Source organism: Enhydra lutris, unplaced genomic scaffold (genome assembly GCF_002288905.1).
Source record: "Enhydra lutris kenyoni isolate GAN:26980312 unplaced genomic scaffold, ASM228890v2 scaffoldscaffold40, whole genome shotgun sequence".
Taxonomy (NCBI): domain Eukaryota; kingdom Metazoa; phylum Chordata; class Mammalia; order Carnivora; family Mustelidae; genus Enhydra; species Enhydra lutris.
The window spans coordinates 272,550-299,296 of NW_019154124.1; the positions used below are offsets into that span (position 1 = coordinate 272,550).

The 26,747-nt window shown below is 37.8% G+C and overlaps 1 gene segment (V, D, J or C); it reads left to right on the forward strand.

Annotated features, from left to right (window-relative positions):
• LOC111155279 overlaps positions 1-26,259 on the forward strand; it is a 48,542-nt gene extending 22,283 nt beyond the window's left edge. The window contains 5 exon segments of the C gene segment in view: positions 495-545; positions 9,247-9,576; positions 18,682-18,807; positions 23,866-23,913; positions 25,710-26,259. Coding sequence covers positions 495-545; positions 9,247-9,576; positions 18,682-18,807; positions 23,866-23,913; positions 25,710-25,852 — 698 coding nt within the window.
• Positions 26,260-26,747: the final 488 nt, after the last annotated feature.

Consider the following 26,747-nt stretch of genomic DNA (forward strand, 5'->3'; position numbering starts at 1 on the left):
CAACCCTCAGTTTGTTTTGTGAGATTAAGAGTCACTTATGGTTTGTCTCCCTCCCAATCCCATCTTGTTTCATTTTGATCTTTCTTATCTTTTTCTTTCTTCCTCTCTTATTTCACTTTCTTTCTCTTTCCCTCCATCCCTCCCCTTCTTTACCTCCCTCCCTCTCATTCTCTCTTCTTTCCTTCCTTCCTTTCTCTCTCCCTTTCTCCCTCCCTCCCTCCCTTTCTCTTTCTTTTTATTTGCTTTCTTCATTTCTATTTTCTATCAGTATTTTCCATGATTGTTGCCTCCATCAAAACAGACATTTAGATTATTTAATCTGAGGAAAACTTATAAAATATCAGATGCCATGAAGCCTATATTCAAGAAGTTTTAATGACCTCAAAAGACCAAACTGCCAGTATAAGGTTTCTACCTGCTGGCCTTGACATGAACCTCAGGAGAAGGCTTACGTTTCTGTAGAAGCTCTAACCAGTGTGGTAACTGTTAACCAGGCTGGATCAAGATATTTGTAGAAGGAACTAAGCTTTTAATAACTTCTCCTGGTAAGTACCTTTGTTATTTTTAGGTACTATGAATGAAAAACTGATAGGTGCTTTTTAGAAAAAACATGTAGAATCAACTTAGCACTTAGACAGTAATTTTGCAGCTAAAACATGTTTCCATATATAGCGACAAAACTTGTCACTATATATGGAAATAAAACTACTTTGTGAATGGTTTATTTACTTTCTTGCTTGCAAGCATATTGAAATTCTACTTGTAGAAAATATACACACAAAACTATAGATGCAGGCTTGAAATTAAAATGTTTCTGAGACCATGCCTGTGACATATTTGTGTAAGTTATTTCTTCAAGATGTTTTTCATGTAGGTGGCCTTTTAAGTGAGACACTCTTTGATGAAGTACCTATAGTCTTAATAGTGCTCCTTTCTTAATGAATAGTGTTCCTTTCTCTAATAATCTGCAACCTATATGATTGGTTTTGATCTCATCTTTAAGAGCAGAGCAAAAAATTTAACTCTTCTAGAGTATAATTATAGAACATCAATAAATCAACATAATGTTATTACTCTAGTTTCTTAGTGGGTAGGCTGAATTTAGTCAAATCTGTGCTCTCGTGGCTTTTGTAATATTGCCTAGAGATGGTCCAGTTTAATGGAATTTGCGAGCTCAGAAAACCATTTCATCTCCAGAGTCCATGAAAAGAAGCTGTCAGCATGGTTTTACATCCTTGTTTGTTCATTTCTTGAAGACAGTTTCTGTGTGTGACACTAGAGATAAAAGGGTGCACAAGACACAGCGGCAACACTCAAAAAGCTTGTAGCCTAGTGGATAAGTATTCTAGATTGCAACTTGATGGAGCCCCATGTATTTTGGCCTGTGATTGCCAGACACATAAAATGTCAGATTCAGGAACTCCTTTGCTTTCTTAATTTATATAATAAATACTTATTGCTTATAAAATCTACATTATTTTAGTGGAAAATTTGATTAAGTTGCCCCAAACCATCCAATTAAAGACAATAATACTATTAACTAATATTTAGTGAGAGTCAGACACCATACTGCCTTGTTTCTGTGCCTTGTCTCAATCCTTAAGAGCATTATACAGGGGATCTTCTTATTCCAATTTCACTGATGGGAAACTGAGGCTTAGAGAGTCAGTTATTTGCCTACATCCACATGACTGGTTACTATGGCAAAGTTTGGGACCCGATAGATACTTGTTTGTTCCTTACTGCATGGTCTAACCATTATATGCTATGAGAAACATTAAGCCATAAATGTATTCTGAATAGATAGTCTTTTGTAGTCTGACCTTTTAAATAGACTATGCAGTTGAATGTGTAATAGTGATAGCTCAAAATTTGTATGACTCCTCATGCAGAAAACAATGCTTCTGTTTCTAATCATGGCACTAAAATTGCTTCACTTCCTCCCAAGACATCAAGTAGGTCATGTTGAATATGCATTTATTAAATTCTCACAATGTGATGCTTAGGTTATTTTTATAAAGGGACAAGTCCTTTTGACACTATTCCTTTCAATCTTTCTGCATGGGCATCAAATCTGCTTGGACTATGGAAGCTGGCAGAAGAGCAGGAGCAGTTGTACTGTATGCAGGACTCAGCTGCAGAACTCAGAGCTGTCTTTGCACTCCTGCTGGGACAGCGGCAAAAACACCAAACTGAATTAGGATCTTCTGATGAGCAGCTCAGGGTTTTAAATCAATATCTTGGAACTTGTTAGGGCAATCTGTAGTTCAAAGAACAGTTTTTCAGCAATAAATGGGTTAATATTTCTCACTCTTTAATAACTCATCTGTTCTTATATCAGCGAAGGCTAAATTTTGGAAAGAATTTAATTTATAATCAAGCCAAATAACCACTCCTCAGTGTGTAGAGATAACATATATATATATATACATATATATATATATGTATGTATTTATATAAAATATTGAATATTCATATATTAAATTTTTAAATATTAACTTAAAATTATTTAATTTTTAAATATTTATTTCTTAATATTATTTCTATCTTTATTCTTGTTAAAATCACAGAAATAGTAACTATAAATTAAACTCTAGGAAAAGAACTGATATGATACATGAAAACGTTTTAAGAAAAAATATTTAGAAGTTTCAGGAACATGGTGACTAAAGGCAAAATCAGACTCTCCAATGTGTGTGATTGAGATGGGAAAGACAGACGCAAGCTGTCCAGGCAGAAGAGGGGTCAGGTCGTCCATTCTTTACTATGTTCATATGTAATGTGAGTTTGCTTGAGATTTATCTTTATTTAATGTTAGCAGGTTTATTTATATATATATTTATAGAAATATTGAAAGAATACAGGCACATTTTAAAGGAGGCACACAGGAAGTTTTCTGTAAAAGCTTTTCAGACAGTGTGCCTGGGGTAGCTTGTACACAAAAGTGCTTGGTCCTGGCACATTGCTCAGGGTTACAGGTAAGATATTTTTAAATTCTTCCCTATAAGATAGGGAGAGGAGGTAGGGGGTTGGGGGCGGCAGGGTAGGTGCTGGTGCTGGCTCAGAGTTCTAGGATTGGTCCGAGTTTGGTCATAGATAGCATTGGGTTACTAGGAGAGGTTGTTGACTCTGTCCCAGTCTTGGGGGTAGTTGGTGCCTGGTCTAGCTTGGCGGACATTAACAAGGAACTAAGTAGCTAGAGCATCTGGAATTCCTAAGTGGTAGAGCCGTTAATCCCTTAGGGATTTCTGTGTTGACAGTTTTGTAAAGAAATTTGTGTATCTTATTTATTAGATTCGAAAAATAACCAAAGGAAAAGAATGAACAAAAATTGATAAACTTGCATTTTTGTCTGAAGGCAATTCATATCAGGTATTGACATATTTAACTGCACAAACATATCCAAGAATGTCATAAGCTAGGTTTGGTTTTTCCAAATTCAGCCTAGAAATTTTTTCATCCTTCATTAGACTTAGAGGTAAAATTTTGCCTGGATGAGGGAGAACATCTCACATGGATGTTTCTACCCTACAGGATCTAGTTGATTAAGTGTTTCCAAAGAATTTTCATAGGGCTAGTGAAACTTTGGAAAAATGAAAGGAATGATATATTCTGGCAGTTTTCGTGTTGTCCTCATAGGCACATGTGAATCCACAAATTGAAAAGCAACTTTCTAGTCCTGTTTTTTTCCCAATTGACTGCAATATAAACTTTACAATCTAATTAAATAATGGTGACACAGAGGTAATTCAGAAGGTCCTAAAAACTCTTTTTTGGGGAGATTGTGGTGCAGAGAAAAATGTGGACTGTGAGTCAGGATCTATCACTTTCTATATAATCATTCTTCAGCAAATAAATTTAGATTTATTGATTATCACTTTCTTAAAGTTATAAAGTTATAAAAATATACGCCCATTAGGGAAAAATTAGAAAAGAGAAAAAAATAAAGTGTTAAAGATTTATAATGACACATATTCTGTTAACATTTGCTATATTACCATCCATTCTGCCAATGTGGCCACCATCTCAAGTAGATGTTGTGGAACTAAATGAAATTAAATATGAAAATATCTCTTGCATAAGTTGGGACATGATTCATCATTACAAAAGTCAGTCCTACAAATTCCAATTATCACCCAGTGGAGTTCTTCTTAAATCAGGAGTATAGAAAAATGTATTAATTTTGATCTAGTCCACAGGACACTTTAGAACAATTGGACAGTATTTGCAGAATACTTTCAATTTCTAAGACTCATTGTTGCATGTTTCTAAAAATAAGCAGAATGTAGTAAGCAATACCTCATATATTGTTAGCCTCAACCTAAGCTGATCTCTCCCTTTCCAGGGGAAACGTCTGGATGTAAACAAGAGAGAGGTTTTATAATTGAATATATAAAATTATACTAATGTACATAAAAATCAAATACTCACTTTTTTCATAAAATGTTGTATTTTTTATTTATTTGAGAGACAGAGCATGCACACATGGGAGAGAGACACAGAGAAAGAGAGAGCACACAGGAGCTGGGTAGCAAAGAGACAGAAAAGGAGAAGCAGACTCCCACTGATCAGGCATTCCAAGGAAAGGTGTTCTATCCCAGGACTTTGGGGTCATGACCTTGGTCATGACACTTAACAGACAGAGCCACCCAGGCATCCCTCAAGTATTCACTTTAAATAGTTTATATCTTCATTGGATTATGCCTATAAATTAAAATTATATTATTACAAATATCAGCTGAGAAATACTGCTTTTTGTACCTCAAATTTCTATAAAAATTGTGTTCAGATTCTTCACATGCTTCTAAAATGTATACATTAGAACAAATTTCTGAGTCATCTTAGGGTTGGAATGTAAGTTTGGGGATACCTTTATGATGAAAGCATTGGATATTTAATTGAAAGAGACATTTATCCACTTAGAAAATAAAAGCGTTTTTTCATTTATTTTGTCATTATGTATATGTACAATGTAAGCATATAGTATAGAGTCCCAGGTATATTTAGTCCCAGGTAATATTTACCAAATCCCTATGAAACTTCTTATTTTTTTTTCCTGGTACTACCTCTAAACTAGTTTTAATTGAGTTTTTTTAGGTTGATATCATGTCCAAATACATTGTTTAATCAAAGTAGAGTATTAGAAGACCATTTTTGAAAATGAGAAGTTGCCCAAACTGAAACATAAGGCAACCTCTGTTTTATGAGGCATAATTTTGGGGATGAAAGCTTCCTCTTATGCTCTGGCATTTCGGTGTGTTTGAATTCTGAATGTTTTGTATTTATATCACAGAGTGGGATTTGCAAACATCTTCTCCCATTTTTCTTTCTTTTTTTTTATTATTACAATAGTCACCATACAGTACATGATTAGTTTTTGATGTAGTGTCTCCCCTTTTTCATGTAGACTTCAAGGTAGACCTCACTAAACTATCAAGCTCCGGACAGAAACAAAAACAAGCTCTAATATACAAACTATTTCTCATTTATTTATACTGCCTATTTACATAATCTGTTTGAGAAAGCCTAAAATAAAATATGCAAGTACAGTTCGGCAATGAAATAAAAATAGAAGATCAAAAGCATTAAGGGAAGTAGAAGAAAAAAGGCCCGTGCTTATCTAGTACAAAGCGTAGGGTACAATTTTATGTTCAAAGGTAGGAGAAACATGTATTAGAGTACATACTTTTTATTAACTGAAGAAAATGAAACACACCAAATTTTCAAACATGTTGTTTTTCCCACCACAAAATAAGAAAAAAAGACTTCAGTGCATGAGTCCTTTAGGAAGAATGCAAAATCAAAGAGTGGGCATTTCCTTCCACATACATTTTACAAAATGGAAGAAATGATCTTTAACAAACGCATTTCATGCTCCCACTGCATCTTTACTGTGGGCATCATGACATTTAATGTCATTCACAGATGGTGACTTTCAGTAGACCTGGTCAGGCAGGTGCCAGTCCAGCAATCTAACATGACATAAGTCCAATTGTTATCCCCAAATACTGCATTCCCATTAGTAAGGGAAAGTTTGGTCCCATGAGAATAAAATGTCATGTTGGAGTAACAATAATCACAAACAAATTGCTAATAATTATGGTAATGTTAATTATAATTATAGTGTCTCATTTTCGTAGCATGTTTAGATGTGGAAATCTTAGGAGAGATTTTTATATCAATCCTTCTGGTAAAGGTCGGCATAGACTACACTGTGCAAACACTGAAACAGCATCCGATCTTGTGTCCAAGTGGACTTGCATGAAGTGCTCATGCAGAACATGTGTAATTGTCTTGAAAGAATTTGACTCAGGAACAAAGTTTATCAGATAACTTGTGTGAGTTGACACATTGTTTCTTCTGATGGTGAAAGGGTATTGTCAGAGAGTCTGGATGTTGGACTCAGACCCACCTGAGCTCCAGCTCCACCACTTGTTGCTTTTGTGAACTTGGGTGATTATTTTCTGGTCTCAGCTTCCTAATCCAAAAGATGGGATAACAGGATGTATGAGCAGGGGCATATGAAAATTAAATGAGAGACTGTAAATAAGGTACTTGGCTCATAACACATAACAGGTGCTGCATACACGTTGCCTCATTTCAAACCTAGAGGGAGAATTGTATCCAGTATGGAGAGTGGTTTGTAACCAGTCATACTGACAGAGCCGAAATTCTCCAGAGCATTTGGCTCTAGTTCTAACCACTCTAGTGGAAAATTACCTTACTGTCCACTGATATATAAAAAACCTGAATTTAGAGGTATTTGCTTAATGGACTTTTCCCTCACTTGGCATAAAAATGAAATTCGAATTTGTTTTTTTTTTAATTTTTAAGTTGTTGTAGCTACATAAATTTTAATCCTTTATCTTAAGATATCATGTCTAACACAAATGTTTGCTTCATATTGGTATTTAGTAGAAAAACAATTAAAATTTTAAATTTTATTTAGAAAATTCTTAGGAATATATTTAGAAATACAGTCACTACTTTTTTTTACTACTTTTAAATATACTTAGAAATGTCATCAATTTGAAAGTGATATTTACATAAGAAATAGCTTTAAGTATTTTTTAATAAAATGAGAAGAATAAAATAGAGGAACTTTGAATTACTATTAATATGCAGATTCAAAGTACCATACTTAATTGAAAATGTCATTGCATTTGGTTAATTTATATATAATTCATACAGCTTTATATAGATCAAATATATAAACTCAGTGAATTTACCTGAAAATTTTTCTGATTATGAATAATATAAATGTATTAGACAAAATTATTTACTTTTAAACCGGTTTCTATTTTGTAAGTCAATGAAATGATTGTGGTCATAAAAAACACTGTTAATAAGTTTAATAAAGAATAGGGAGGGGCACCTGGGTGGCTCTTCTATAAAGCAACTAGTCATGATCTCATGGTAGTTGAATTGAGCCCTGAGCTCTGTGTTGGACTCCAGGTTGAGTGTGGAGCCTGCTCAGGATTCTCACTCCCCTTCTTGTTCTGCCTCTCCCCCACCACTCTCTCTTTCTCTCTATCTAAAATAAATAAATAAAATCCTAAAAAGAGGAATGTTGAAAAAAGTACGTAATAGAAATTCCATAAAACATGGGCACAAACCATAAAAAATGAAGAATATTACCTAATGCTCAGTTAACTATTACATTGAAAAAGTTATGGAAGTTCAAGATACCTTCTATCCTGAAAAAAATGAAACCCCAGGACCCTAGATAAAGAAAAGTGACAGGAGGTAGGCATAATGTCTTACCATCCAGATTTTCCCAAGCTCATGATTAGATTATCAAGTTCTTTACTATGATGAATCAGAAGTATTCCTAACAGAAATCAAACTTCGTAAGATGAAAATTAGATTCTTTAATGTATTGAGTAGAGGCAAAAATTATGGGAATACCAAGTACTTTGAAAAATAAATCTTGCTTTATATAACGTGCTTTTAAAATTAAAACCCAAAATATATGGTTGGGGAAAAATACAATTTCTTCTATTATAATAAACAAAATGCTATTTGTACTATAAGGAAGATGTAGAAAATGAAACGAGTGCATTATGATCTAATACCTATTTACAGCATGAATTTAAAAACTCATCATTGTTTGTTTACTCATTTAGTATAAAAATCAGGAGCTCTGGGTGCAAAGGCAAAAATTCTAAAGAATTTTTTTCCCTTTCTTCTCAATGGAGAAATCCTAGTCTTTTCTTAGGAAATGGCCATGAAATTATTATTCTAACTCCAAACTACTGGAAAGAAAAAATAATAAAGCATTTGTGTTTCAGTTTGAACTCAAATTGGGAAGAGTACTACTATTTGTAATTTGAATCATTAATTAATAATAAATGTATAACCAAAGAATATCCCCGTGTTCAAATGATATGCCCTTGAGAACCATGAAGTTTCATTATATAATTTGACATTATATTTACAAGAAACTCTGACCAGAGCTGTTAACATTATATCATTATATGTGACTTTATTCAGCAGATGAAATGAAAGAAAATTGAGGGGTACTACAACAAGCTCAGCAGACTTAGAGGGTAGATTCAGATTTGGAGGGAAATGCGAAGAGTCAAAATGTGGTGTCTTCTCAGTAATGCTTCAACCTCAAAGGAAATTCCAATATAAAATTAGCTTTTAGTGAACATTTCCTGAAGCAAAACAAAATTCTGACCATTACATTAATTGATTAGGTTACTCTAAGAACATTTCTGAAAATAATCAATATTTTTTTTTTAAATGGAAGTTTTGGATATATGGCCATTTGGTATCTAAATTTCAAGCATTGTAAATTATTTGGAGGCGCAGCATTAAACATTGTCCTACTCAAAATCCCGCAGTGGTTCAGATATGGGAACAAGATGTTCTATAAAATCAGAAATCAAGAACTCTAGTATTCAGAAATGGGCTTGGAACCCATATTTGTAACTAAAAGGGTAACTTGATAGATTTCTTCAAACAAGTGAATGTGTATTGTTTAAAAATATTCTGCGTTTTGATCTAGGCTCTTTCACTTAATGTCTGTGACTTTGTCAAATTACATAACCTCTAGAACCTCTTTTCCCGTGGAAACGAAGAAAATAAGCACCTCATAACCCTCTGCGGATGAAAAGCTACAATAAGCATTAATTCTATAGCAACTTTCCTCCCCTTTACTATGTGCTGCTTGTTTCCAAACCACACAATGTTTGTGTTTCTCTAGTTATGTTCTAATTGTTATTCCATTTTCTTCAACAGATAAAAGGCCTGATGAAGATATTTCTCCCAAGCCCACAGTTTTTCTTCCTTCAGTTGCTGAAGTAGAAGTCCATAAGGCTGGAACATATCTTTGTCTTCTTGAGGATTTTTTCCCTGATGTTATCAAGGTAGATTGGCAAGAAAAGGATGACAAAACAATTCTGAAATCTCAGCAGGGAGACACCATGAAGACTAAGGACACATACATGAAATTCAGCTGGCTGACCGTGACTGGAGCATCAATGGATAAAGAACACAAATGTATCGTCAACCACCAAAGGAATAACAGAGAAGTTGCTCAAGAGATTCTTTTTCCTTCAATAAACAAAGGTATGTGCACATAAAAATGAATATAACCACACAGAACACTTTGTTTCAAAGGGAAAGCCCTACCTTTTCTGTCAAGTATTTTTTTTAAAGATTTTATTTATTTATTTGACAGGCAGAGATCACAAGTAAGCAGAGAGGCAGCAGAGAGAGAGAGGAAGGGAAGCAGGCTCCCCACTGAGCAGAGAGCCCGATGTGGGGCTCGATCCCAGGACTCTGGGATCATGCCCTGAGCCTAAGGCAGAGGCTTTAACCCACAGAGCCACCTAGGTGCCCCTTTTCTGTCAAGTATTAATGAAAACAAATATATATAATATTTTTCTAATGTTGTTTTCTTTAATGATGGCATAAATGTCCTGCTATTTCCCAATGGAATTCAAATAGTATGGGCTTTGAAGGCACCCAGATACCAGTCAGTTGAGCACCTGACTCCTCATTTATTCAGCTCAGGTCATGATCTCAGGCTCTTGAGATCAAGACCGCCATTGGGCTCCATGCTCAGCCCAGAGTCTGCTGGAGTTTCTTTCTGTCTGCATCTTCTCCCCGTGTTCTCTCTTTCTCAAAATAAATAATGAATCTTAAAAAAAAAATAGTATGGCCTATGGAACATAGAGAGAAAAAAAGAAAGACAAACTCACTTATCCTTTCTCACATCAGTTTCATCATCCAAAATATAATTGTCACAGTGATATAGTTTCTACTTATTGTATGGATTAAATGAAACAATACATGCGAAAGCACCTAACAACCTTGCACATAAATGTTCAGAGAGGGGCGCCTGGGTGACTCTGTTGGTTAAACGACTGCCTTTGGCTCAGGTAATGATCCTGAAGTCCCAGGATCAAGTCCCACATGAGGGTCCCTACTCAGCAGGGAGTCAGCTTCTCCCTCTCACCCTACCCCTTTTCATGTTTTCTCTCACTCTCTCTCTCTCTCTTTTAAATAAATTTTTAAAAAACTTAAATTTTTTTTTCAGAGCAATATCCTCACCTTATTTTTTAATATAATTTTATTTTATTTTTTCAGTGTTCCAAGATTCATTGTTTATGCACCACACTCACTGCTGCATGCAATATGTGCCCTCCTTAATACCCATCACCCAGCTGACGGATCACCCACTCCCCTCCAAAACCCTCAGTTTCTTTCTAAGAGTCCACAGTCTTTCATGATTCATCTCCCCTTCCAATTTACCCCAATTCACATTTCCTTTCCTTCTCCTAATATTCTCCCTATTATTCCTTATGCTCCACAAATAAGTGAAACCATATGATAATTGACATTCTCTGCTTGGTTTACTTCACTCAGCATAATCTGCTCACGTCCGGTCCATGTTGATACAAATTTGGGTGATCATCCTTTTTGATGACGGGGTAATATTACTGTTCAGTATATGGACCATATCTTCTTTATCCATTCATCTGTTGAAGGGCCTGTTGGCTCTTTCCACAGTTTGGTGATAGTGGCCATTGCTGCTATGAACATTGGGCTACATATGGCCCTTCTTTTCGTTACATCTGTATCTTTAGGGTAAATATACAGTAGTGCAATCGCAGGGTGATATGGTAGCTCTATTTTTAATTTCTTGAGGAATCTCCACACCGTTTTCCAAAGTGGCTGCACTAACTTGCATTCCCAGCAACACTGTTTGAGTGTTCCCCTTTCTCTATATCCTCTCCAACACTTGTTGTTTCCTGTCCTGATGATTTAGACCATCCTAACTGGCATAAGACAGTATCTCAATGTGGTTCTGATTTGAGTTTCCCTGATGGCTAATGATGATGAGCATTTTTCCATATGTCTGTTTGCCATTTGTATTTCCACTTTGGAGTACTGTCTGTTCATGTCTTCTGGACATTTTTTGACCTGATTATCTGTTTTTTGGGTGCTGAGTTTGAGGAGTTCTTTATAGATTTTAGATATCAGCCCTTTGTCTATCGAATCATTTGCAAATATGTTCTTCCATTCCGTGGGTTTCCTCATAGTTTTCTTGACTGTTTCCTTTGCTGTGCAGTAGGTTTTTACCATGATGTAGTTCAAAAGTTCATTTTCACTTTTGTTTCCTCTGCCTTTGGAGACATGTCTTGAAAGAAGTTGCTGTGGTCGATGTTGAAGAGGTTACTGCTTATGTTCTCCAGGATTTTGAGGCTCACATTGAGGTCTTTCATCCATTTCAAGTTTATCTTTTTGCATGGTATAAAAGAATGGTCGAGTTTCATTCTTCTATACATAGCTCTCCTATTTTCCTACCACCATTTATTGAAGAGACTGTTTTATCCCCCCCTGGATATTTTTTCCTGCTTTATCGAAGATTAGTTGACCATGAGTTGAGGATCCATATCAGGACTCTCTATTCTGTTCCACTGATCTATGTGTCTGTTTTTGTGCCAGTACCATGGTGTCTTAGTGATCATGGCTTTGTAATATAGCTTGAAATCAGGCAACGTGATGCCCCGAGCTTGGTTTTTCCTTTCCAACATTTCCTTGGCAATACGGGGTCTTTTCTCATTCCAAACAAATTTTAAGATTGTTTGTCCCAGCACTTTGAAAAATGCCTGTGGAATTTTGATCGGGATGGCATTGAAAGTATAGATTGCTCTGGGTTGTAGAGACATTTTAACAATGTTTATTCTTCCAATACATGAGCATGGAATGTTTTCCCATTTTTTTGTCTTCTTCAATTTCTTTCATGAGTGATCTCTAGTTCCTCCAGTACAGATCCTTCACCTCTTTGATTATGTTTGTTCCCAGGTATCTTGTGGTTCTTGGTGCTCTAGTAAATGGAATCGATTCCCTAATTTCCCTTTATATATTTTCGTTGTTAGTGTATAAGAAAGCAACTGATTTCTGTTCGTTGATTTTGTATCCTGCCACATTACTGAATTGCTGTATAAGTTCTAGTAATTTGGGTGTGGAGTCTTTTGGGTTTCCCATAGAAAGTATCATGTCATCTGCGAAGAGAGAGAGTTTGACTTCTTTGCCAATTCAAATACATTTGATTTCTTTTTGTTGTCTGATTGTTGTTGCTAGGATTTCTACTATGATGTTGAACAACAGTGGCAAGAGTGGGCATCCTTGTTGTCTTTCTGATCTCAGTGAGAAGGCTGTCAGGTTTTCCATACAAGAATCATATTTACTGTGGGTTTTTCATAGACAGATTTTATGAAGTTGAAGAATGTTCCCTCTATTCCTACACTCTGAAGAGTTTTAATCACAGGAGGATGCTGTATTTTGTCAAATGCTTTTTCTGCATCAATTGAGAGGACCATGTGTTTCTTCTCTCTTCTCTTATTGATTTGTTCTATCATATGCATTGATTTGCAAATGTTGAACCAACCTTGCATCCCATTGATAAATCCCACCTGGTCATGGTGGATAATCTCTTTAATGTACTGTTGGATCCTATTTGCTAGGATCTTGTTGAGAATCTTGGCATCCATATTCATCAGGGATATTCGTCTAAATTTCTTTCTGTTGGGGGCTTTACCTGGTTTGGGGATTAGGGTAATGCTGCCTTCATAGAAAGAGTCTGGAAGTTTTCCTTCTGTTTCTATTTCTTGAAAGAATGTCAGGAGAATAGGTATTATTTGTTCCTTGAATGTTTGATAGAAGTCCCCAGGGAATCTGTCAGGTCTGGACTCTTGTTTTTTGGGAGGTTCTTGATCACTGCTTCAATCTCGTTACTAAGTATTGACAGTTTCTTCCTGTTTCAGTCTTGGAATTTATAGGTCTCCAGGAATGCATGCATTTCTATGTTGCTTAAATTATTGGCATACAGTTGTTGATAACAACTTCTGATGATTGTTTCTATTTCCTAGGTGTTAGTCATGATCTCTCCCATTTCAGTTATAACTTTGTTCATTTGGGTCCTCTCTCTTTTCTTTTGGATTAGTCTGGCCAGTGGTTTATCAACCTTATTAATTGTTTCAAAGAACCAGCTTCTATTTCGTTGATGTGTTCTACTGTATCTCTAGATACTAACTCATTAATCTCTACTCTAATCTTAATTATTTTAGTTCTTATGTGTGGGTTGGCTTCATTGGTTTTTGATTCCCCATTCTTTAAGGTGAAAGGAGAGTTTATGTATTTGGGATTTTTGAATTTTTTTGACTGAGGCTTGGATGACTATATATTTTCCCCTTAGGACCGCCTTTGCCATATCCTGTAGGTTTTGGACTGATGTGTCTTCATTCTCATTGGTTTCCTTGAATTGTTTAAGTTCTTTTTTGATTTTCTGGTAGATCCAAACATTTTTGAGCAGGATGGTCTTCAGCTTCCAAGTCTTTGAATTCCTTCCAAACTTTTTCTTGTGGTTGAGCTCCAATGTTAACGCATTGTGTTCTAAGAACATGCAGAGAATAATCTTAGTGTTTTGGTTTGGTTCAGCACTGATTTGCAAGCCAGTATGTGGTCTATTCTGGAGAAAGTTTCATGTGCACTCAAGTAGAATGAGTATTCTATTGTTTTAGGGTGGAATGTTTTGTATATATCTACGAGGTCCATCTGATCCAATGTGTCATTCAAAGATCTGGTTTCTTTGTTGATTTTCTGCTTAGATGATCTCTCTGTTGCTGGTAGTGGTGTGTTAAGATCCCCTACAATTAATGCATTCATATCAATATGACTCTTTATTTTGATTAACTGCTGGCTTTTGTAGTTGACTGATCCAATGGTAGGGGCATAAATATTTACAACTGTTAGATCTTCTTGGTGGACAGACCTTTTAAGAATGATGTAGTGTCCTTTGTTATTTCTGAATACAGTCTTTAGCTTAAAATCTAATTTATTTGATATAAGAATCACTACCCCAGCTTTTTTTTTTGAGCCCCGTTGGCCTGAAAGATGGCTCTCTATCGCTTCAGTGTCAGTCTGGGTTTATTTTTAGGTTCCAAATATGTCTCTTATAGACAGCATATGGGTGGGTCCTGTCATTTTATCCAGTCTGCAACCCTGTGCCATTTTATGGGTGCACTTAGGCCGTTCACATTGAGAGTGATTATCGAAAGATAAGTTTTTATTGTCATGATGTTGCCTGTGAAGTCCTTGTTTCTATAGATTGTCTCTGTAAATTTCTGTTCTGTGTCACTCTTGGGTTCTTTCTTCTTTTATAGAAACCTCCTTAATATTTCTTGTAGTTCCAGCTTTATGGTCGCATACTCTTAAACCTTGCCGTTTTGGGAAGCTCTTTATCTCTCCATCCATTCTGAATGTCAGCCTTGCTGGATAAAGTATTCTTGGCTGCATGTTCTTCTCCTTTAGTGCCCCAAATATGTCTTGCTAGCCCTTTCTGGCTTGCCAGATTTCTGTGGACCAGGTCTGACGTTACTCTGCTGGTCCTTCCACTGTACATAAGGAATCTTCCCCTAACTGTCCTTAACACATCTTCTCTGATTTTATGACTCATGATTTTCACAAATCATTGTCTGGAGCTCTTTCTAGACTCATTGATTCTGGGGGGTGTCCTCTCTGCCTCTAGGAAGCAAACACTTGTTCTATTTCCCAGATTATGGAAATTTTCATCCAGTATTTTTTCAACAATATCTTCTTGTCCTCTCTCTCTCTCCACCCCCTCAAGGATCCCAATAATTCTGACATTGGATGTTTCATGGTGTCATTTATTTCCCTAATTCTGTTTTCACGGCTTTTAAGCTGTTTGTTTTAGGTCTCCTCCTGATACTTCTTTTCTATTCAGCTTGTCTTCTAGATCATTACTTCAAACTTCTGCCACATTGACCCTAGCTGTTAGAGTACTGAGATTAGATTGGATCTCATTGATAGCATTTTTAAGTTCTGCTGGATCAACTCTTACTTCTGTCCTTAGAGATTCTTTTTTGCCACTAATTGTCTTCTCCAACCTAGCCATTGTCTGGATAATTGCTACCCTGAATTCTATTTCCAACACATTGTTTATGTCCATATCCAATAGTTTTGTGGCAGAGGTCACAGTTTCTGAATTTCTCCTCTCTTGGGTGCTCTTCCTCCTAGTTATCTTGGTGAGAGATGGTTGAGGGGATGTACACTGGATATATTAAGCATGATCTAGTCACTGCACTTTGGACAGTTTTGGAGCAATCGAAAATCCCCACCAAAAAGAAAGAAGAAAGAAAAAATAGAGAGAAAAGGAGAAAAAAAGGGGAAAAAAAAAACAGCCAAAATGAGCCTCAAAAGTAAGATTTACATAAGTAAATGTATTACATAAGTAAGATTTACATAAACAAAAAAGAAAAAAGAAGACCAAGAAAAGAAAAAGAAAAGAAAAAAAAAACAGCCAAAATGAACTCTAAGAATAAGATTTATACAGTACATAAACATAAACAACTACACATAAACACTGACAAAATAAGATGGGAAGGTGTTTATAAACCCTTGATGTGGGCGAGGAAGGTTATTTCAGTTCATCCTGAGTGTATCTTGTTATGTTTGTTAAAGGACTCAACGTTCCAGAGATACAGGGAAATTAAAACTGGTTTATATATAAGGGTAGTATTGAATAGGGAAAAAAGCTTATATCTATCTATCTATCTATCTATCTATCTATCTATATCTATATCTATATTTATATATTAAAAAAAAAGAAACAGGTATATGTAAGAAAAAAGTTCAAGTTAAAAAGTTATTATGTAATGTGTTGTATTAAACATCTAGTTGTAGTGGTAAGTTAAAAAAATAACAGAATAAGAATGAGAACAAATTTTTAAAAATTGTGTTTATGAAATATACAGTTTTGGGGGGAATAATGGGGTCTTAATATATTGTTTTCCCCTATTTTTGGGGTTTTACAGTTTTATGGAGATCCTGTGGTTATTGTCCTACGTTCTTTTGGCTTGTCTTCTGGGGGCAGGGTCTGTGCATTATTTTTCAGTCAGTCTTGCTTGGGCAGAGTTGCCCTGTCAACTGTCAAGGGGCTGGGCTCTGTGAAACCAGCTTTTCAAGCTTTTGTCTGGAGGCTTTTGTTCTTACATGGCTTTTTGTGGCTTTTTGGAGGATTAGTGCACCGTAAACTGTCCATACCCAGACCTCCACCTCAGAGAGAAGCCTCAGTCTACTCCCCTCTGGATTATTCAGAATACACAGACTTCCCCTCTGCAAACTCCGTTGAACACTGCAAACTGCCACTGGCATTGCCTGTTCCCACCCACCACCTCAGTGGTCGTCCTGGGGCCCACACTTGCCTCTGCACTCCCGTGCCCTAAAACTGTGAGCAATATTGGTCCAGGTGAGCCTAATTCTGGTGACTGCTGTTGCCAACTGTCTGGAGTCCATGCCCATCCTAGGTGCCCTCAGACCCAGTGGCAGTGCAGGTCATGGAAGGCTATGGGCCCCGGGAACTCAAGCAGGAGCTTGTACCAGGCTCTCTCAGTTGTGGGCTGGGGTGTACCCAGCCCCAATGGTGGTGCAAGCATTGGAAAGCTGCAGGCTCAGGGACCACTGGCAGGAGCCCCTGTCGGGCTCTCTCAGGCTTGGGTGGGCACAAGCTGTGACCACCCTCGAACCGTGGGCTTAGGTTCGTGCCTGTGGCCGCCCAATTCTACCAATTGCTCCTCAAGACCTTTTGTTCTTTTTGTGTACTTTTAACCAGACTCCAAGTTAATGATGGTCTGCAAGCACAGGACACTTTCATATTGTTGTATTACTTCTCAATGTGTTGCTTCTGGTGGCTCCCTCCCCTTCTGTTTATCCTCCGATATCAGTCCGAACACACCCACTCTGCTTTACCCCTCCACTGATGATCTTCTGCCCCTGTACAGATCCAGAAGTGTATAATCTTATATTTCAGGCCGATTTCATGGTGTTCAGAGTGTTCTAGTAGATATTTAGTTCGCTTTAGGGGACTGGTTGAAACAGGGTCTCTTACTTCTCTGCCATCTTTCCCAGAGTGCCCCCCTCATTTTTAAAATGAAATGTTCAGAAGGTTCACTTTTCATGATTTTACTTGATCAGGAAAGAAGAACAATTCTATATCTTTCAAGAATATTCTTCTCAGCATCACAGTCCTTCTCACTTTAATCTTGCTCTACTCAAAGTATGACCCACCAGCAATGAGTTACAGGGCACAAAATGGTGTTCATTTAATGGAGCCGAATCACAGCTCAACCTGAAATAGTAATTTGGCTACTGAGGTTTTAGTATGATCTTGAGGTTTTCAGATTTGAATTTTATATACCAGAAAAAGGTGAAGTGTCATAAGTAAAGATTGGGTGAGGCTCACATGTATAAAGTTTCTTTCATTCTACAAAATGAATATATTTCTTACCATTAGTAAAGCTGTTCAGCAAACATTATTGCAGTCCTAGTGAATGCCAGGCTGGAAGGGATGCAGGATGAACTACTATCCCAATCAGGATCATTACCATAATGCAAATAGACTTTTCCTAATCACTCAGGGTCCCTTATGATTCAGGTATAATGCAGGCGTGGTGTCCCAATGACTGCCCATTGGTGTAGACACCAGTTTAGACATTGTGGGCAGCCAACTGAAAGTCCCGTAGCGCACGGTGATCCAGTAACTCAGTAGATTCAGTCCATCCTGGAATAAACATCACAGACCAAGGTTACAGAAGGCTCATAAGAAGTAGCCAGTTTATACTTTTCTCTGTGATTCACAAGCAATTTTTAAGCAGTGGGAAACAAACACTTAATAGGAACTGTGAAGAGCTTTCTATATACAAGTTTAAATTTCCAAAGTAAATCTTTGTCTTCTTGGAACGTTGGGGGAGAAAAAAGAATCCACATGCCTAAAATGGTAACACTCAGTTTAAGGCTCCAAGTCACTAAACAAAGACTTAATACCTAACCCAAGTACAATTTCAACCCTCCAGAAGAGTAACGTTTACCCAGTCAACATGGGCATTTCCTGATCAGCCCCAGAATGGCTCCTGATGGATCCTCTCTTTCCCTTTGGGAAGGTGACCTTGCCTAAAACAATGGATTCTTTGCTAAGAATTTTTTTTTCTGCTCCCTCTCTATTGTTAAAAAGGTTTCCTTTCCTCTAACCCTTTTGAGTTCCCCTCTACTTCCTAGATGGGATGCGGAGTGATTCATTAAGACATTGATTAATAACGCTATTAGGTCTTTAACATTTACTTAGTTCCAATTTTTGTTCTTTAACAGGTTTGATGGCTGTGACAGAATCTGAAATGGACTCCCAGGGACATTCAGAGACAAAGCGAAACACAGAGGTGGTGACCGTGAGTCCTTTGAATTCACGATCTTTCTCACCTGACCCAATGGCTGTGGGTGAGTTCTTGGCTCTACGCTCCACTCTCTTTTTGTTCAAACTCCTATTGTAATTGATTTGCTTTACAGGGCAGGCCAGCTTGGCTGGCAGAGTGTTACGCTATTGTTAAGTCGAGGTAGCATGTTTTCCTTTTAGCTCTGTTGATCTAGTATATTTGCCCAGAAGCCAACTGACCTTGCACACAACCAAGCCCCTAAACTTTCAGACCGAGTTCCCAGGTGGAACCCTCAGGAAGTGTCCAGGAGAATTGGTGTTGCACAAGCGTCTTCTTTGGTCAGAGCTCAGTAACATCTCTTACTGGCCATACACTAATGTGTGCATAATTTTTAGTCTTTGGTGTAGACTGAGTTGTGGGGCAGAGGGAGAGGGAAAAGCAGACTTCCCACTGAACAGGGAGCCTCAAATGGGGCTTGATTCCAGCACCCCAGGATCAGGACATGAGCTGAATACAGATGCTTAATGGACTGGGCCACCTAGGTGAGCCCAAATTGCAAATCTAAAACTCCTTTTGTGTTTTGAGAAATTGGCTTGGTAACCACCTGGTTGGAGACCTCAAAAGTAAAAACAGTTTCCATTGTCTAACCTGTCAGGTCCATAATTCTGGAACAACTGCTTACTTTCTGGAGGCTTCATGCCCCTTCCCTCTGGGTTCCTTGAACACCTGTAGCTGGACTTCATTACACTACCGGTTGGTACATGTTGTCAATATGCCCTTGTCATTGTTTGTATATTTTCTGCGTGGGGTTAAGCCTTTGTCTGTCAAGAGGCTGATGTCCTCATTGTTGCAAAGACATTGTTAAAAATGGGTTTCCCCTTTGGGGGACACCTTCTGTGATCTCCAGTGACTAGGGCACATAATTCACAGGGAAAATCACAGGAGCCTCTAGGAAAACCTTGCAAACTTCCTGGAATTGTCTCAGTGTACAAACTTCTGCTGATCCTTTGGATGTGAGTCTTCAGTGTCTCATGCTCAAGCCTGTCATCATCAGGTTACAGAAATCTTCTCAAAGCACAATTAAAGGGTCCTCTCAGTCACAGGTGCAGCCTGGTGATTAGGTATTTAAAACCCAACATCAGAGCAAGATAGCCTGGACATTTCCAGTAGAAGAGGGACATTACCAAGTGTTCCCGCTGTAAAAATAATAGTTGAACCTTGTACACATTCCAGAGCTACAGAAGTCTCCACCTGACACCTAGTCCTGCCCAGACACTGGTGTTTCTGAAACAAACTGAGGGAAAGAGAAGTAGCTGACATCCAAATAGACTGCTTTCATCTAGACAGGGGTTCAAAGCTTCATACTTTAACTATATATGAAATCCTTTCTCCCTCTTTTCTTTTCCTTTACTCTGTCAATGGCCTGTATCTCCCAGGTCAATGCCAAGAGGCCTAATCTCTGGAATCAGAGCTACCTAGCAGAAAATATAACCCTGGTCCTAATTTCTCTCAAGGTCAATAAGACATCTCACTGGTTGATTACCATAAAGTTATATTGGGAGTTAGTTAGGAATTACTAAGAAGCCACTGGGATTCACTCCTTTGGCTGGCCCTACTTCCTCGGTGAGGGATAATTATAAAGAAGTACAATCGAGACCTTTCCCTTCATTCTTGAAGTTGTTGCAGAAGCCCTCCTAAAGCAATTCGTAACCTCCCCCAAAAAACAAAAAACAAACAAGCAAACAAACAAACAAAACCCTTTGATGCTGACCAAAGCAATTCTTGAAAGTAAAATAGTCCTTGATTATGACTCGGCTGAGCAAGATGGATCTTTGCTGTAGGCAACACCATGTTCTATACCAAGTTGAACACTATTGGGAAAATTAAAACCCAATAACATCAGATATCGGTGCAAGCCATGTGGCTTAACAGAGTTACTCCTTTAATAGGGTCTTTCTTACTTATTTGATTTTAGTTGCTTCCAGTCTTGGGGACTATGACAAACATGAGGAATTATCCTGTTTAGAGGCATCATAATAATCTGGCTGGTTTGTTATGTCCTCTCAAAAGCTTCACCTGCAAATTCAAAGCCAATAATCTCCAAGCAAATGATCTAAGACTGGAACATTACAAAGAATGAAGAGAATGACCAACTCAAAAATTGTAAAGCTGAAGTTGAAACCTTTGAATATCACAAGCGTTAAGTAAAAAGGTTAAGACCTGTTACTATCACCCAGAGGAACAACAATTACTGTGAGAATGTCAGAGCAGTTGCTGAGAGTGGTGTTAATGCCTTCAATTTAGAACCCATCTCTCCGTTCAGCTGAGAGTCTAATCAAAAGGCAGAGTTGTTACAAAGGAAAACCACAGGCTCAAAATATACTGTTAGCTTAAGGCCACAAGTCATTAAAGTCTTCATACCTACCCAGCTGCAGAGTCAACACCCAGAAGTGCAACCTTTAGTGAGTGGACATGGGATCTTCCTGGTCCACACTAGGAGGTTTACAGATTGCCTCCATTCCCAATAGGAGGATGACCTTGCCTCAGCCAATGGTTTCCTTGCTGATAATTTCTTTTTCACTCCCTATCTTGAAAAACCTCTTTCCTATTGACCTTTGAAGCTCCTCTCTACTTCTTAGATAGGATGATGCCTGACTCATGAATAGGTTTATAAATAGTTAAATTTTTAAAATTATCCAGTTTTGAATTTTTGTTATTTCCCAGATTCCTAGCTTGTCCAATGACCAAATTCGTGTTAAACATTTATTTTACCTGACCTATGATGAAGATCAAATGAAATTATGCCAGTGAAAATGCTTGTTGAAAATACAACATGGATGAATTTATTCCTATATTCATTGTATTTATTTATATGTTTTCCTAATACTAACTTAAGTTAGATTATAAATCAGCCCTAAGTTTTTTATTTCTACAACTAACAGAAAGGAAGCAAATGAGCAAGGCATAAATTTAATGTAACCCCTTGGCTCAAGTATCCTGTTAGGTTTTGACTTCTCTAGTGTGCAGAGAAAAGTAAAAAGTATAGTAAGGTTTCATGGTGAGAATTATGGTAAGGGAGAAGTTCCTGTGTATATGATGTGTTTTACTTAGCATTTCTGAAAGGAATGTCTCCAAGTTCTTCTCATAGCAACAAAGATAATGAGGCATTTCTGTTAATGCAATTCTATAGCAGATTTCTAATACTGGTTCATGGAATTTTCTTTTTTTTTTTTTAAGATTTTATTTATTTATTTGAGAGAGAGAGAGAGAGAGAAGCAGATTCCCTGCTGAGCAGGGAGCCTGATGTGGTGCTAGATCCTGGGACCCAGATATCATGGCCTGAGCCAAAGGCAGATGCCCAACTGACTGAGCCACCCAGGCATCCCTGTTTTTGTTTTTGATAAAAACGTGTATATATGTATATAGAAATAGAAAAGAATAAAGAAAAGAAAAAGGGTAAAACAAAAGAGCCTTGCAACTCTCTCTTCCTGTATCCTGTGCTCAATGATCATTTTACTGATTTTTGTCTTTGTATGTATGTTGGGTGCTTTTGTGTTTCGTTTTGTCTTCTACACTATAGGTAAATACAACTCATTTTTTGTGTGTGTTCAGATGGCTCTAAATGTGACTTGGTCTTCATTCTATCCCTGCAAACAAGTTCACATTCAGGGGCGAATGTGTGGCTTAGTTAGTTAAGCACAGGCCTTTGGCTCGGGTCTTAATCCCAGCCAGGGTCATGGGATTGAGCTCTGCATTGGGCCCCCTGTTAATTTTTTAAATGATTTTTAATTATTTATTTATTTGACACAGAGAGAGAGAGAGAGAGAGAGAGGATGAGGGAGAGAGATAGAGAGGGCATAAGTAGGGGGAGCTACAAGCAAGCAGAGGGAGAGGGAGAAGCAGGATCCCCACTGAGCAAGGAACCTGAAGGGTGGCTGGATCCCAGGACCCAGGATCATGATCTGAGCCAAGGAACGCCACTTAACTGACTAAGCCACCCAGGTGCCCCTGGGCTCTCTGTTTAGTGCGGAGTCTGCTTCTCCCTCTACCTCTGTCTCTTTCTCCTGCTCATGCTCCCTCCCTCTCAAATAAATAAACGATTTTTTTAAAAAAATGAGCATCTGTAATGAAAAGGCCATTTGCTAAGATGAAAGACTAAGATATCTGGAATAGATGGTGTTTGACAGTGCACAATGGGGAGTTATGTTAGATTTCATGGGGTATTTTACAAGGTGCTTTTCACATGCTCGCACTCATCTAAATGCCCACAACCATCCTTTGAGGGCTGGCTCTAACAATCACTGCTATGATTTTACAAGGTACATAGACTCTTTAAATCTTATTTCCTTCTGGGTAAGATGGACTCCTCCAAATTCAGCTTATATCAGTGTAACTGGGGGATCAGATGGCATCATACATGTGAACCTTTAACATAGTGTCTGGCACAATAATAATCATTTAATAGTATTAGCTTTCATTCATATTGTTGTCATATCTGCAAATACCACCACTCCAGAAAATCATGTGCGGTATCTGGGGATACTGAAGCTTGTGTGATTTGAAAGGTAGGACTGCTTTTTTTTGCTTAGATGGGAAATTGACCTAAACCAGACTCCTTCCAACATGTAAGATTCTGCTGTGATTCTAGGGTTGGATGGATTCATCTTGGTAACAGCACTTCATGTCAGCAGTGGGTGCTGAGGACTGTACAGCAGCCAGTTTCTGGTTATTTTTCCATTCAACACATTTTTATACGACACCTACTTTGCTGTAGGCACTGTGCTAGGAGCTATGAGCAGAGAAGGAAAACAAGATAGTCTTAGGCATTTACCCTCCAGCTCTGGGGGAAAAAATGAAAGAAATGCATAATTTATGAAGTTTAACATCTTCATGTGCAGAAATACAATTTTGAATTGATTTACTGAATTATACAGACTCAGAACAATTAATTCTGGAATTGTGGAGCTCATATTAGTAAAGGCTCTCTTCTCTGGTTACTATTTGTTATCTATCATCTACCTATCTATCTTCTAATTATGTATCATCTATCTATCCACAACACAGACACACAACAAATAATGGATTTGAACAATTGAATAATACTTGCACTCATTTCTTTCAGAGCTTGCTGCTATTAACTCCACAAAATCTTCTCTGAATGGTGAAAATGGTAAGATTTTGTCTATGTTTGCCTTTATGTTCTGCTGTAGCATTTTTTCCTCCTCATCAACATCACCATTGAACTGCCCTGGCTTCAGGGAAAAACCTCAGAATGGCTGGATCTTGAACAATAGACTGAGTGATATTTTAAGACAATACATCATCTCTCAGGAATCATCATCACACAGTAAATGCTGCTTTGGGTGTGAGAGGACTATAAATTAGGGGTGCAGGGATGTGCTCTGAATTCTTTCAACAATGGAATTCATTCACATCTGTGACCTTTGTTACTACTGACTGAGGAAAACAGGATATCAATCACTTCTAGATTGTTTTTTCAGATTGCTTCTAGGTAAAAAAAAATTTGTTCTTGCTGTTAGTTAATAACATGAACTGACACTGAGAGCTTCTCATACAGAAGGTGTGCTGCACTGTGAGTGCATTTTGTTTAATTCTCTTAATACTCACTGTGAAGGGTTTTATTCCCATTTTACACAGGAGGGCAATGAGCTAAATTTATTTGTCTCCATACCACACAGCAAGATCTAAGGCTTCATCCCATACCATCTGAATCGAAAGATCATATACTAACTTAGTTTCTATTCTTCCTCTAATTTCCAAAGCCGAGACCCTGAGACAGGTGTACACGTGGGGAAGGGTGTGAGTGCAGGCCTTCTGGTGCCACAGAGTGGACTTAAACTCCACTCTTTTAATTATCAGTTGCATGACTATGGCTAAACTATTTACATTTTCTGAACACACCAAAAATAACACAAATAACACCTAACTCAGTCATAGAAGATATAACGTGACATATGTGAAATGTCTAGCGTAGGTATCTCACTTAGCTGCTACATCATAAGTACTAGCTCCTGGCATTTTCTCCCCACATATGAACAAAGATAATGATGAAGAGGATTGGTTCTAGCCTTGCTGATCCACCCTCCGTGTCCAATATTGAGGGACTTGTAGACTCTAACCGTCATCATCACCATCTTCATTATCATCATCCTAATTTATAGTTTTGCTTAATCATTTTGATGTCTTTGTTATTTTTTGCATGTGAATATGCAGAATTATATAGCGCCGATGAGAAAGTGTTCTTAAATGCCGTGTTCCTGGGATTGAAATCTGGCTTCTGGTACTTGCTAGTTGCATGAAATCAGCCCTTCTATCTCTGTCCTCAGTTTATTCGTAAAAAAGGAAGTAAAAATAATAATAATCTCATAGGTTATTGAAAAATTAAATAAGGTTTAAACTTCACCTACAAAGTTGTCAAAATAAGTAACAGCCAGTTTGTACTTAATGGATACTGCCTCTTACTCTTGTTTTTTTCATGAGTCAGATTTATAAGATCCAAACACAATTCTGATGTGTTACGAAGTCCAGATATTGTATTTGCTTTAAACTAATCGCTATCAATGAAATTTCTACAGAACTTATATTGCCTCTTATTCTTACTTTGAAACATGGTAGGGAAGAAGGAATGTTAAAAGCTATTTATCACCAGTGCCGTTTTCCCATTGGATTCATTCGTTATAAACACAGCCTTACTTTTTACTACTTAGGAAAGTTCTAGGTGAATTTCATAGATGTTTGAGTGACTTGACCAGCAAACTGTGTTCTGAGTTGTCTTGGGGACGGTCGTGGTGGAGATGGTGATGTAGGTGTTTATTCTCCAGTTGCGCTGGTGTGAGTGTGTCACTTTAACCTAAGTCATCAGAGGTGTATGCAGTCACCCTTCGCCCATTAATAAGTCCTAGCCTTTCAAAACAACACGTGAAATTAATGAAATGCTTCTTTTAGACACCCTGCAGCTGCAACTTTGGAACACATCTGCCTACTATACCTACGTTCTCCTCCTCCTGAAGAGCCTGGTCTACTCTGTCATCATCGCCATCTGTCTGCTTGGGAGACCAGCACTCAGGGGCAGTGGGAAGAGTTCCTAACACATGGTGGCACAAGGTGTCACTTCTTGCCATTGGCTAGTGTCTTTAAAAGTGTCTGCTGAGGAGCTAGTGAGCCTTCTTTCTGAGATTGGGTTATTTCAGTTCACATGTGTCTTCTTTTTGTGTCATTATCCGAGAACAGGTTTACAAACCCTGGGCAAACAGAATCTTTCACTCTGCAGCTAGAACAAATTCTGCCATGACTCCGGGGTGGGGCCAGGGGGCATCCACAGAGTCTTCTGCACCACCCCCTCATTGTTGTCCACAAGCTGCCAGCCACCCAGTCCCCATGCCTCTGGGTACAGCCACCATAAACCTTACAACTGCATTCCTTGAACTCTTTAACCAGATAACTGCCTTGAAGCCTTTAGTTGTAAACCTGGAAGTCACCATGCTTGTTACCTCACATTTGTGTGTTTTTCATAATAGGAACAATAAAAGCAATCAAAAGCCTTCTCTGGCCTCTGTGTAATTTATTTAGTGCTAATTGAGAGTCCAAAGTAAAGGACAGCATGACAACTGAGCCTTCCAATTCAACATCACTTGTAATAATAGTCAATTCCACATTTCTAATTCTTTCTCTGAGATAGTCCTTATAATGCTTTCTTTGGGGCACTGATCCTAGGTGAGCCACAGACAGTGAAGTTTTCCAGGTTATTTCTCCTGCAAAGTTTAGTAGATTCAGACTCATTTGTTTTAATACCCTCTGGTGGTGACACTATAACATGTCGCATGACTGGTGGCTGTGCTCAGACCTGTTCCAGTGTGTCACAGGCACCATGTTTCCTGATGTCACAAGAACCCCAAGAGAGCTGCACTAACACTGAAAAGGTAGAACGGCAGAGAGTTTAAGTGCTTGACATCTGAACTCCATATGCTTGGGCTTAAATCTTTG